The 14,433-nt window shown below is 44.4% G+C and overlaps 1 protein-coding gene across 1 annotated transcript in view; it reads left to right on the plus strand.

Annotated features, from left to right (window-relative positions):
- Window positions 1-4,898: 4,898 nt before the first annotated feature.
- LOC132402451 (inactive phospholipase D5-like) overlaps window positions 4,899-14,433 on the plus strand; it is a 172,018-nt gene continuing 162,483 nt past the window's right edge. Inside the window, exon 1 of the mRNA XM_059985301.1 lies at window positions 4,899-5,096. Within this exon, the coding sequence (XP_059841284.1) occupies window positions 4,899-5,096 (198 nt within the window). The remainder of the gene's footprint in view (window positions 5,097-14,433) is intronic.

A 14,433-nucleotide genomic window follows, 5' to 3' on the forward strand; every position in this document is an offset into this window, starting at 1 on the left:
TGCTATTTTGAAAAACAAAAAGTGAATCCTTTCAAGTATGGTGGGGGACAATATTCATCCCCATATTAACATTGTAACAGAAGCATACTTGACCCTTCTCTTGGTGCTGTTTGTGTAAACTGACTACCTTGTATCCTACATTACAATATGGTCACATTTAGGAAGTGCAATACTTATTTGGAAATGAAGCATTTCGGGAATTCCTAAATTGGCTGCCTACTAAATTGAGATTTACCTGTATTTTGGATGACATTATGGGTAAACTTCACAGGGGATGAAACCCATTCACTCATTACAGTTCCTGGGGTAATTTATTTAAGACTATAAGACATTGGAGCATAGTCAGCCTACTTGGCCATCGAGTCTGCTTCACTACTTCATAATGGCTGATTTATTATCCCTCTCAAACCCATTCTCCTGCCTTCTCCCCGTAGCCTTTGATGCCCTTTCTAGACAAGAACCTATCAACCTCTGCTTTAAATATATCCAATGACAGCCTCCACAGCCATCTTTGGCAATGATTTCCACAGATTCACCACACTCTGGATAAATAAATTCCTCATCATCTCTGTTCTAAAGGGATGTCGCTCTATTCTGAGGCTGTGTTCTATGATCCTAGGCTTCCCCTATTTCTGCTATGTTAACTAAATTAGAGGGATAGGAAATTAAGAACATTTTATTCCAACAAGCAGTCCACTGGAGGAACTCAGCTGGTCGAGCAGCATCTGTGGGGGGAAGACATAGCCGATGTTTTGGATTGAAACCCTGCATCAGGACTGAGAGTGGATGGGAAAGACAGCAAGTGTAAAGACAGAGAGGGACTGTTGAGACATTGGCCATTAGTTGACCGAGGAAGGGTGAACGATGGCAAGAGGACGGAGGCAAGCAGCAGAGGGGGGCAAGGTTGAATCCTTATCTTCCCAATGCCTGTCTTCTGTCAATATTTTGTTAACATGAGTCTATTTGCATAAAGGAGAACCACTATGCTTAGACCAAGGGTCCCCAACATAGGCTCCTCAGTTAATGGTAGCGGTCCATGCCATAAAAAAGGATGGCATAAAAACTGTAAACTGTAGCCCTACAATCATTAGACTCCTGAGCCAGTATGAAAGGTGTCACTCCATTCAATTCTGAACTGATTCTACCATCTACAAATTCACTTTCAAGGTCTCTTTATATTCGTGCACTCAGTATTATTTTTATTTGCACAGTTTGTCTTCTTTTGGTGGCTTGTCAGTCTTTGTTTATACATGGTTTCTCGTACTGTATTTGTCTATTTTTCCTGTAAATGCCTGTAAGAAATTGAATCTCAAGGTAGTATTTGGAGACCAGTATGTACATTGATAATAAATTTATACTGAAATTCGAAAATGCTGTTCATGATGATCATTGAGTCATTCAAAGGTTGTGGGCACCATTAGTATGGAGCTTAATAGAGTTCATTTGTTTATTATGAGCCATGTTGTATGAAATGGGTGATCATGGTCTTTTCATGACCATGATTGTTCTTGGTAAATTTTTATACAGAAGTGTTTTTCTTCTGGGCAGTGTCTTTACAAGACAGGTGACCCCAGCCATTATCAATACACTTCAGAGATTGTCTTCCTGGCGTCAGTGGTCGCATAACCAGAACTTGTGATATGCACCAGCTTACACATCTGGAGAAGGATGCTTATGTGAGAATGCTGTTCTTGGACTACAGTTCAGCATTCAACACTATAATTCCCTCCAGGCTTGACAAGAAGCTCAGAGACCTCAGCCTTCACCCTGCCTTATGTAGCTGGATCCTGAACTTCCTGTCAGATCGCTGGTAGGTGGTAAAAGTGGGCTCCCTCACCTCTTCCCCCTGACCCTCAATACAGATGCCCCTCAGGGCTGCGTATTAAGCCTCCTTCTTTACTTTCTGTATTCCCATGACTGTGTCACCACCCACAGCTCCAAACTGCTAATTAAATTCTCTGATGACACTACACTGCTTGGCCTAATCTCAAATAATAACGAGGTAGCCTACAGGAAAGAAGTCATCACCCTGATACAGTGCTATCAAGAAAACAACATCTCCCTCAAGGTCGCAAAAACAAAGAAGCTGGTTGTGGACTACAGGAGGAATGGAGATAGGCTAACCCCTACTGACATCAATGGATCTGGAGTTGAGAGGGTGAACAGCTTTAAGTTACTCAGCATCCACATCACAGAGGAACTCATGTGGTCTGTTTGTACTGGCTGTGTGGTGCAGGGCACAATAGCGCCTCTTTCACCTCAGATGGTTGAACAAGTGGTATGGGCCCCTAAGTCCTAAGAACCTTCAATAGGAGCGCAATTGAGAGCATCCTCACTGGCTGCATCATTGCCTGGTATGGGACCTGTACCTCCCTCAGTCACAGGACCCTGCAGAGAGTGGTGCGGACAGCCCAGCACATCTGTAGCTGTGAACTTCCACTATTCAGGACATTTACAAAGACAGGTGTGTAAAAAAGGGCCTGAAGTTTCATTGGGGACCTGTGTCACCTTAACCACAAAATGTTCCAGCTGCTAACATTCTGGAAATGGTACTGCAGCATAAAAGCCAGGACCAACAGTCTCCGGGACAGCTTCTTCCACCAGGTCTTCAGACTGCTTAATTCATGCTGACACAGCTGTATTTCTATGTTATATTGACTGTTCATATTTAACAGTTATTGTTACTGTCCTGTTGTACATACTATTTATTATACATTACTATAAATTGCACATTGCACATTTAGTTGGAGACGTAACATAAAGATTTTTAGTCTTCATGTATGTGAAGGATATAAGAAGTAAAATCAATTCAATTCTATTCATCCACCCACTCATGCTCAATGGTTTAATGATATTATGTCCTGTTTAGACCTTGAAAATATTCATTAATCTCTCAATTCAGACATAAAGTTTCATAAGGTGCAGGGACCTTTTCTTGAATACTTTCATGGCTCCCCTTTAGATTAAGTTTATTCTTTTTTTGTACCATAATCCCTTACTTTCAGCTTTTTTTCTGTAAGTTTTATGGTTTCTTTCTGATGGGAATTACATTACAGTTTTGGTAGTAGGCATTATAATTTTTTATATATATTTACAGCTCTGTGGGCTCGAACGCGCCAATTACTTTTTTTTACATATTGTAATGGTTGGCTTGGAGTTTTGTAGTGGGAGGGTGGGGAGGATACTAACTCTATATGATTTTATTTTGGGTGCTGTTTCCTTATTGTTATGAATTATATATTTGATATGTTTATTTTGCTCTGTATTAATTTTCATTTTGTATTTGGGTTTTTGGTTTGTAGTTGTTTGGTAGAAATGCATAAAAATAAATTTAAAAAAATTCTATTCATACAACCATCCATTACCTGCTCCTATGACTTTGCATGTCCCTGATTGGGGGGCCTAAGCAAGTACTAGACCTTGCCCCAGGGTAGCATGCAGGCAGCATCTTATACCTCATTTAGTAGGGACTTATCTCCACACTGCCATCCACTTAATAGAGTAGATAATTGTTACAGCATAGAATGGGCCATTTGGATCATTGGAATCTATGCTAGGTCCTAGTAGAGCAACCTAGTTATTGTCCCTTAGTGCTTATTCAATTCCCTTCTGAAAGGACTGATTCATTTTGTTTTCACTGACATGATGGATTAATAATTTTACTGCCCATCTAGATGTCCCTTGAGGCAGATCTTCTTCTAGGGTACTTAGGTGGGCTGCTGAGAGTCAGCACAATTTTGTGGGAAAAGCATAAACATCGAAAACGATAGAATCACTCAATGCCTCAGGCAGCCTCTGTGCGGAGGAGCACAGTAAAAGTCTCAGGTCAAAAACCTGACAGCAGCATTGGGAAAAGGAGAAAATAAGTGAGTTTTAACATGGAGAGAAGCTAAGCAAGGGATGGGTAGGACAAAGGGAATATCTCTGATAGGGTGAGACCAGGGTTCCTAGGTAATGTCTACTGTGTTCATAGTTAATATATTAATGAGGGAATTTAACGATCAGAGACATTCCCTTTGCCCTATCAATCCCTCCCCCGCCCCAACCTTTTGACCTGAAAGTAACTCGTTTCCCATTTTTCATTAAGGATCTTTGGCCTGAAACGTTAACTCTATATCTTCTTCCACAGATGCTGTCTGGCTACTGAGCGTTTCCAGCGCTTTATGGGTTTTTTTTTTGTCTCACATTTCTGGCATCTGCAGCATTTTAGTTTTCACTTTACGGGAAAGAGAAGGGGAGATCAACCAGAGCAGCAAAGGCAGCGGATTTCCTTCCTAAATTAACTTGTAACAATGATGCATCGCCTCCACGGGCACCATTCCCAATACTAGCTCTAAACGTCAGATTAACCGAATTTTCATTCCTGTGCGGGGATTTGAACCTGTAATTTCAAGATTATCAGTTTTAGCTATCAGCGGCATTCTGGGGATCCGAACTCAATTGAAGTGGAAGTCTCTTTTTTTGGGAGCCCGATTTTACAATCTGTTGCGAATAAGATTGTCCTTTTAATGTTCCGAATGGATGGCGGCTGTGCGAGGGTGTTGCTTGTAGCTGAGTTCCCCGTACCCGTTATTTGTCTACCCGGGCACCCAAAGGCAGGAGAGCAGCTTATTCCCAGAACTTCGCCACGCCGTTTCTCACAATACTGATTTTTTCTCTCTCCCCCCTTCTTTCTGCAGTTCACTGCACCATACGCAGATATAACGTGTGCCCCTCCCACTGGGCAGTCCTTTGCTTTTCGGTCGGTGCTTTTTTTTTGCTGCAGCTACCCAGCCAGTATGAACTGCAGTCGGCTGAGTGACAGCGGTACCTGAGTTCTTTGCTGACTGTCATCACTTACCCCACCTCCCCACCCTCTCTCTTTGACCCCCTGTTACTTCGGGGTGCAGGACTCGGCAATGACTGACTGGAACAAGAACGTGGAAGTTAAGCACGACCGTCTGCCGGAGGACCCTTACGATCAGATGAAATTAAAGCCCGGAGCCAGGGAAGCCACCCAGAGCGTTCCCCGGGGGGCTACCAACTTGTACAGCACTGCCAAAAAGAAGGATTACACTGTGTCTGTCTACCTCCATCACAGGACAAAGAGCGAGCATGTGAGCCGTTTGTCAAATGTTAAATTACCTTGTTTTTTTATTTAGCGTAGAGGGAGGGATTTCAAGAGTCCTTTATAATGGGATGTGACAATTGGACCATCGATTGTGTGATAAATAATGTATACGCACTTAATACACGATAACAGCGTGAAAAATAATCCTGACAGGAAAGTTTAGATTGTATTATTTTTCTCCTCTTCTTGAAATGGCGCCTAAATATATTCGGAGGTAGCGCAGTGGCTTTTGAATTAAAGTTGTTTCCATCGTGTAACTTTTAACGGGGAACAGGGAAACTGAATGCTCTGAGAATGCAGCGGCTGAGTGAATGTCACGGGGTTGCTGAAACTCTCCGACCTGGTGCAGTGACTCCCCGACACAGTAATCCCCGGGAAAAACGCGGGTATCGATGTACATTTTGCCTGAGGGATAGGGTGACCGGATTCCACCTCGTGAAGTGCCAGGTCCTCCCGAGTTGGCGCGAATGAATCCTGGCGGTGGCTCTTTAATTGATTATGTCCACTAATCGCATTAGTAAGTGGCAGATTCGCTTTCAGTGGCCAATTTTCATAGGTACAGGAGTGGAACCCGGTGTGGTCTTTGTAACGCGTGGTTATTTGAGTTACTGTCATTTTCCTGCCGGTTTGAACCATTAGGACCATTCGCCTGTGACCTCTCTCATTAATAAGATGTTTTCACCCACAGAGCTGCCGTTCACTGGACTTTTTATTTTCGCGACGTTCGTTGTAAACTACACTGATGTGCCTGCAAATCCCCCCAAAATGGGCAATTTCTGAGATACTCAAACCACCATGTGAGAAACCAACAATCATGCCGCCTCAGAATCAATGAAAAACGGCTGAACCTCTTGACCATGTGACTCCACCCTTCAAGGAGCGAGAGAGGCAGAAGAAAGGAAGTGATAAGCCATTCAGTCTGACCTCAGTAGTTGGGAGTCCATTGTTGAGGATGTGGTTTCTGATACTTGGATGCATGATAAAATAGACCAAAGTCAGCATGGTTTCCTGAAGGAAACCTGATAAATCTGTTGGAATTATTTGAAGAAATAACAAGCAGAATAGACAAAGGAGAATGGATGGATGTTGATTACTTGGATTTTCAGAAGGCCTTTGACAAGGTGCTGCACATGAGGCTGCTGAATAAGTTAAGAGCCCATGACATTACAGGGGAGATACTAGCATTAGGCAAAGAGTGGGAATAAAGGGAGACTTTTCTGATTGGCTGCCAGTGACTAGTGGTGTTCCACCTGGATCTATGTTGGGACCACTTATCCATTATATGTCACTGATCTGGATGACAGAATTGACGGCTTTGTGCCCATGTTTGCAGATGATTCAAAGGTGGATGGGCAGGGTGCTTTGAGGAAGTAGGGAGGCTATAGAAGGATTTAGTCAGATTAGAAGAATGGGCAAAGAAGTGGCAGATGCAATAGTGTCAGGAAGTGAATAGTCTTGCACTTGGGTAGAAGAAGTAAAAGCATAGTCTATTTTCCTAAACGGAGAGAAAAAGTCTGAGTTGCAAAGGGACTTGTGAGTCCTCGTGCAGGATTCCCCGAAGGTTAATTTGCAGGTTGAGTTGGCAGTGAGGAGGGTAAATGAAATTCAAGAGGACTCATTCAAGAGCATTCATTTCAAGAGGATTTAGAGTATAAAAGCAAGGATGTAATGTTAAGGCTTTATAAGACCTCACTTGGAGTAATTGTGAGCAGTTTTGGGTCCCTTATCTAAGAAAGGATGTGTTGATTTTGGAGAGGGTCCACAGGAGGTTCACGAAGAGGATTCGGGGATTGAAAGGCTTGTCTAATGAGGAGCGTTTGATGGCCTTTGGTCTGTATTCACTGGAATTCAGAAGAATGGGGGGGGGGGGGCGATCATATTGAAATCTATTGAATGTTTAAAGGCCTCAATAGAAGGGATGTGGAGAGGATTTTCACCATTGTGGGGCAGTCTAAGACCAGGGGACACAGCCTCAGAATAGAGGGATATCCATTTAGAATGGAGATGAGGAATTTCTTTAGCCAGGGAGTGGTGAATCTTTGGAACTCATTGCCACAGGTGGCTGTGGAGGCCAAGTCATTGGGTATATTTAAGGCAGAGGTTGATCGATTCTTGATTAGGCAGGGCATGAAGGGATACTGGAAGAAGGCAAGAGATTGAGATTGAGAAGGGAAAATGGATCAGCCATGATGAAATAGCACAGCAGACTTGATGGGCCAAATGGCCTAATTCTACTCCAATATATTATGGTCTTAGGGTCTTCTGACTGCATGCTTCTGTGTAAGGAGTTGCTGTCAACACGATTGGCACGATTAGATAACTGTATTAACGAGCAGGTGTACCTAATGAAGTGGCCACTGGGCATATATTCCAATAGAAATACTTACAAGGTGTTGGACTCAGGCTGACCATCTGCTGGGTTAACTGATGTTCCAGTTTCCCTTCCCTCACGTGGAAATGGAGATGCTGGAATCTGGAGTGGCAAGCAATGTGCTGGAAAAGCTCGGTGGCATCTGTGGGAGTAAAGGATTTGTCAATGCTTCGGATCAAAAACCCCAATGCAGTTGGCCCACTTCCAGCATAGTTTTCTTGCTTTCTTCCCACAGGTGACTCAAGATTGGCCGAGTGTCTCCAAGAGAATTGGGGTCGAGAGGGAAAATAAATCAGCCATGATTGATCGGCGGAGCAGAGCTTGAGCCTAATTTTGCTCTTATGGTCCAATTTAATTTAATTGTTCCCATGTCTGCCTCTGTCTAAACATGGTCACTGCCAGCCATGGGCAGCATTCCTAGATATCAAGATATCTCTTTGCATGTTCCCATTGGGGAAGGGTACAAATTGGGACCACTGGGTAGGGGAGAGGATCACCTGTCTGAGAAGATGAATGGAATCAAGAGACAGAAACATCATTTAGATTACTGACGCTCTTGTACAAATTTTTAGGGACACTTTACCAATGTGTAATGGAGAAGCTAACCAAAGAGCAAAAGGAGATATATGATTAAAGAGACAGCTGCAGGGTGGTGGACTAAGGGAGTGGTGTCTATCTCTCTAGTGGCACTGCAAGGGGAGAGGGATATACACAGTGTGGCAAGAAGAAGCTGTTGGACTGGAGAGAGTTAAAAAGATGGGGAAAGCGAGGCAAGAGAGAGGAACTTAGCTTAAGTGCATGAGTGCAAATCTGTCATCAGGGAGGGTCAGGATTGCTCCATGTTATTTCCAGTTCACAAGTGTAAAGGAGAACAAAATAATTGTTACTCTGGAGCCAATGCAGCACAAAAAAAAACAACAGAATGAGATAAAGAACACGATAATAAAAAAAAGCAATAGATATACATAGTTTATATAAATTGATTGTATGTCCATAAAGTGACACTGGGCATAGCATTGTCTGTCTGTACATAAGGTGAAAATGATAAAGTAGTGGTGGTGTGTAGAGGAGGGTGTGGTAGGATGGGTTAGTGGGTGGAAGTGTGATAATGTGGTATTCTCTATTTTGGCAGGAAAATGGAGTGGTAGGGAGCAAGGTGAAACCTTTATATGGTGAAAGATTGCAAAACTCCAGGTGCAGAGAGACCTGGGTGTTCTGGTGCATGAGTTTCAAAAGATTACAGAACATGATTTGGAAAACCAATATTACTTGTGAAGAGAATTGAATGCAAGACAGGGGAGGTTATGCTTCAGCTGTACAGGGCTTTGGTGAGATCACATGTAGAGAGTTGTGCACATCATTGGTCTCCTTATTGTAAGGAAGCATGTTAAGGCACTGGAAGTAGTTCAGAGAAAGTTATCATGAGGAAAGACTGAATGGGCTGGTCTTGTATCCACTGGAATACAACTACAGATGCTGTGGATCAAAGAATATGTACACAACGCTGGAAGAACTCGGCAGGTCAGGCAGCATCCGTGAGAAAAGAGCGGCCAATGTTTCGGGCCGAGACCCTTCATCAGGAATGGGGTGGGGGGAAGAGAGGGCCGAAGCCCGGTAATAGAGATGGGAGGGGGAAGGGCTAGAGGCGCCAGGTGGAAAACCAATCAGAGGAAACCAGTCAGGCTTGTGGATCTTGGGGAGGAGGTAAAACTGAGCTGTGCGGGGTGTGGGAATTATGAATTTCCTCCTCCTCCTCTTGGACACCCCTGTCGGGCCTTCTACCTGCTCTCGACCTTTTCATCTCTAACTGTCGCCGAGACATCAACCGTCTCAACTTCACCACCCCTCTCTCCTATTCTAACCTCACTCCCCCTGAACGCACTGCCCTCCACTCTCTCCGCACTAATCCTAACCTCACCAGACCTGCAGACAAAGGTGGTGCCGTAGTAGTCTGGCGGACGGACCTCTACCTTACTGAGGCCAAACGACAGCTCTCTGACACCTTGTACTTACCCCTGCCATAGGACCCCACCAAAAAACATCAATCCACTGTCTCCCGCAGCATCTCCACCCTCATCAACTCCGGGCACCTTCCTTCCTCAGACAAAAACCTCATAATTCCCACACCCCACACAGCTCGGTTTTACCTCCTCCCCAAGATCCACAAGCCTGACTGTCCCGGCAGACCCATAGTTTCAGCCTGCTCCTGCCCCACCGAACTTGTGTCTGCCTACTTGGACTCCATTTTATCCCCCATAGTTCAGACTCTTCCCCACCTACATCCAGGATACATTCCATGCCCTTCACCTCTTCAATAACTTCCAATTCCCCGGCCCCGACTGCTTCATTTTTACCATTGATGTTCAATCATTATACACCTCTATCCCACATCAAGAAGGCCTCAAAGCCCACCGGTACTTTTTGGATAACAGACCCCACCAGTTTCCCAGCACCACCACACTTCTCCGGTTGGCGGAGCTTGTTCTAACTCTCAATAACTTCTCCTTTGGTTCTTCCCACTTTCTCCAGATCAAGGGTGTAGGCATGGGCACTCGCATGGGTCCCAGCTATGCCTGCCTCTTTGTGGGTTATGTGGAACAGTCTATGCTCCAAATCTATACTGGCACCACTACCAACTTTTCCTCCGCTACATCGACGACTACATTGGTGCTGCTTCCTGCACCCATGCTGAGCTCGTCAATTTCATCAATTTTGCTTCTAACTTTAACCCAGCCCTTAAATTCACATGGTCCATCTCGGACACTTCTCCCCCTTTCTCGATCTCTCGGTCTCCATCTCTGGAGACAGACTATCCACTGACATCTTCTACAAACCCACTGACTCCCATAACAATCTTTACCTCTTCCCACCCTGCGCAATGCAAAAATGCCATTCCCTATTCCCAGTTCCTCCGTCTCCACCGCATCTGCTCCCAGGATGAGGCTTTCTGTTCTAGGACTTCTTAAATGTCCTTTTTCTTTCAGGATCGTGGTTTCCCTTCTGGCGTCATCAAAGATGCCCTCACCCACATCTCCTCCACTTCCCACACTTCAGCCCCCATCCTCCCGCCACCACAACAGGGACAGGGTTCCCCTTGTCCTCACCTACCACTCTACCAGCCTCCGGATCCAACACATTATCCTCTGCAACTTCCGCCACCTTCAACAGGACCCCACCACCCAGCACATCTTTCCCTCCCTACCCCTCTCAGCTTTTCGCAGGGATCATTCCCTCCGCGACTACCTGGTCCACGTCCCTCCCCACAGAACTCCCACCCGGCACTTATCCCTGTAAGCGCAAATGCTACACCTGTCCCCACACCTCCCTGCTTACCACCATTCCGGGCCCCAGACAGTCCTTCCAGGTGAGGCAACACTTCACCTGCGAGTCTGCTGGAGTTGTCTATTGCATCTGGTGCGGCCTCCTCTACATCGGTGAGACCCGACGCAGATTGGGGGACCGCTTCGTCGAGCACCTTCGCTCTGTCCGTTACAATAGACAGGACCTCCTGGTTGCCACCCACTTCAACTCTGCCTCTCATTCCCATCTAGATATGTCCATACATGGCCTCCTGTACTGCCATGATGAGGCCAAACTCAGGTTGGAGGAACAACACCTCATCTACCGTCTGGGTAGCCTCCAGCCTGGTGGTATGAACATTGAATTCTCCAATTTCCGGTAATTCCCTCCCCCTCCCCCTATCCCAGGTCCCTCTCTGCCTCTCTCCCCTTTCTACTTTCTGCTCCTTTATCTCTATAGTTCTTTAATGCTTATCCCCTCATCTTTCCTCTGGTTGGTTTTCCACCTGGCGCCTCTAGTCCTTCTCTCCCCCCCCCCCCCCCCCATCTCTATTACTGGACTTCGGCCCTCTCTTTCCTCCCCATTCCTGATGAAGGGTCTCGGCCCGAAACGTTGGCCGCTCTTTTCTCACGGATGCTGCCTGACCTGCTGAGTTCTTCCAGTGTTGTGTACGTATTCTTGTATCCACTGGCGTTTGGAAGAATGAAAAGTAACTGGATTGAAACATATGAGGTCCATGGGGAGGTCTTGACAAGGTAGGTGCAGAGAGGATGTTTTCCCTTTTGGGAGGATCTATTTGTAGGAATTGTTCCTTAAGTTAGTGGACATAATTTTTGTTTCTCTCTGAGGGCCATGAGTCTGCTAAGCTTTGGTTATCAAAAGGCAATGAGAACAGAATGTTTGAATATACAGGGGGTGATTGATAAGTTCATGGCCTAATGTAGAAGGAGTTATTAACCAAATTTTCTGCATAGTCACTCAGAGTTGAACTGCATGTGCATGTAACGGGAGCTGTTTAACTCATCTCCTTCTACCTTAGGCCACAAACTTATCAATCACCCATCTGTGGACACTTTCTGGAGGTCCAAGATCTGTATGCTCCATGACCACTGGACTAAGTGTGTAAATGTAGGAGGGGACTATGTTGAAAAATAAATGTGCTCGGTTTTCTAAAATTGACTCCTTCTATCTTAGGCCATGAACTTATCAATCACCCCTTGTATTTAGAGGAGTTATTTATAAACAATAGCATGAAAACCTATCAAGGGTTAGTAGGAATGTAAAGCTGTGGTTCCAACCAAGTCAGCCATAATTATTGAACGGATGGTGCACTTAAATTGCTGAATGCCCTGAATTTGAATGTCCTTGTGTTTACCTGTTGCATGGTGGAAACATCTTTGACAGGATGGAGCATCAAAAGCTCAACTTGTGGCCAAAACTAAGACAGAGATTGCAAATGGTGTCATTCGTCTCTGGATGGTGATCAGAAATGCATTTGAGGGTGTTCTGGCGGCAGCCCGCATGCGTCACCACACATTCTGGTGCCAACATTGCATGTCCATGATGTACGGCAGAACACAACATACAACGAAACGTGGCAAAGCGAGCCCTGTTCCCCCACCCCCACCCATGCACATGCACAGTCCTTCAACCCGAGACAGATACTCCAGCCTCCAGTGCATGTGGATTTGGGGCTGCAACACTGGACTTTGACAAATTCTTTGAGAGTGGATGTGCAAGAACAGGATGTGAGATTTACAGCCCCCATAATTGCCGACTTTGCCTTTGTCTGAGGTGCTCAGGGAAAGCATTGAACATGTTGAAGGCAAACTCAGTAATTATGGGGGCTGTGAGTTGGCGTCAGTGGGCAGGGGAGAGATTTAGATGACTGAGTCGATGTATAATGTGTAAGCCACTAAATGGCTTGTCTCTATTATAATAATGTTGGAGTCTATGTATGTGATGTAACTGTACTTGGGAGCATGTAGAGAAACCAGGAGCCATGAAGGTCAATATTAAAAATTTTAAAGTAGAAAAGAATTCTGTCTGTAATCATTTATTATTAGCATCAGGTTATGCAAAGCTGACAAAATGTATGTGGATAAAAAGATTACTTGAAAGTCTTGACAGTACATTTGGTAGTTTAAATGACACCAAGTTTGCAATACATTTTATTCTATTTGAACCCTTGTATTTAGGATTTGAGAGCAACCCAGTTCAAGCAGAACGTCAGGTACAACGGCTAACACCTTCTTTTCCAAGGAGGTTGTAAATTCCAGTTCAACTATTGAAGCTTTGACACATAATCTGGGATACTGCTCATTTGCAGTGCTACATGGAGATGACTTGTATAAACCAAGGCTTTGTCTGTTAACTAATAAAAACTAAACTACTTTATAAAACTAAAGCTCTGGACTCAGCAGGTCAGGCAGCAGCTGTGGAATGAGAACAAAATTGTCATTTCAGACTGAAAACAATTCATCAGAACTAATTCTAATGTTCTGTGTTTTTATTTCAGATTTCTAGCACCAGCATAATTTTGGTTTTGAAGTTACCCTGTTTCTTTCTCCACAGATGCTGCCTGACTTGCTGAGCTTTAAAGCATTGTCAGTTATTGCGTCAGACTTCCAGCATCTGCAGTTTCAAACTAAGTATTTATTGAGATACAGTGCAGAATAAACCCTTCTTTCCCTTTTGAGCTGCGCCACCCAGCAAGCCCTGATTTTTAACCCTAGTGTAAACACAGGACAATTTACGATGACCAATTGACCTATCAACCGGTATGTCTTTGGACTGTGGGAGGAAACCGGAGCACCTGGAAGAAACCCATGCAGTCACTGGGAGAACATACAAACCTCTATAGACAGTGGCAGGAAATGAACCTTGTTCACTGGTACTGTGATGTGTTGTGCTAACCACTAGTTCTCAAGGTATAGAAATAATAAATATGGCAAATATTCAGCAGGTTAGACAGAATTCATGAGGAAAGAAAGTTGGTGTGTCAAGGTTGATAATCATTTGTCAAATGATGAATTCTGTATTCCCTTTCTTCTGATTTTATTTCAGATTTTTGTCATTGTTATCTGTGTTCTTTCTCGTTTTTTTCGTGTGGGGTTGGGGGATTTGGGGGTTGATGTGCTTTGTGTGGGGGGTGTCTTGGGGGGGGCTCAGTGTTCTTATTACATTAGATTTTTGTGGTGGGGAGAGGAGTATTTTGGGGGCCGATGTTCTTGTGTTTTGTATGGGTGGGAAGGGGCTTGGGGGGGGGGGAAGTGTTGATGATTGTGTTACTGTTCTTTTTCTGTGTGGGTGGAGGAGGTGGGTTTGCTGTTGCTCTGTGAACTGACTTCCATAGTTTTTTCTTGGCTTCGTGGCTATCTGGAGAAGAAGAATCTCGGATTTGTATGCTGCATGCATACTTTTATAATAGGTGAACCTCTTTATTATCATTTAGTATTTAACTTTTATCAACAATGTGAACTTTATTTTGCTCTTTGTGGGAAATAGCTGTGTACAAATTTGCTGTTACTCTTCCTACACCATTGAAGTGACTACACTCAAAAGTGCTTTGAGTGTCTGGAAAGAGATGTGAAAGGTGTTATATAAATGCAAGTTTTTTTTCTTCAGCTGGCAATACAGATTGTGCAAACTG

The sequence above is a fragment of the Hypanus sabinus genome, chromosome 12 (genome assembly GCF_030144855.1).
Source record: "Hypanus sabinus isolate sHypSab1 chromosome 12, sHypSab1.hap1, whole genome shotgun sequence".
NCBI classification, from domain to species: domain Eukaryota; kingdom Metazoa; phylum Chordata; class Chondrichthyes; order Myliobatiformes; family Dasyatidae; genus Hypanus; species Hypanus sabinus.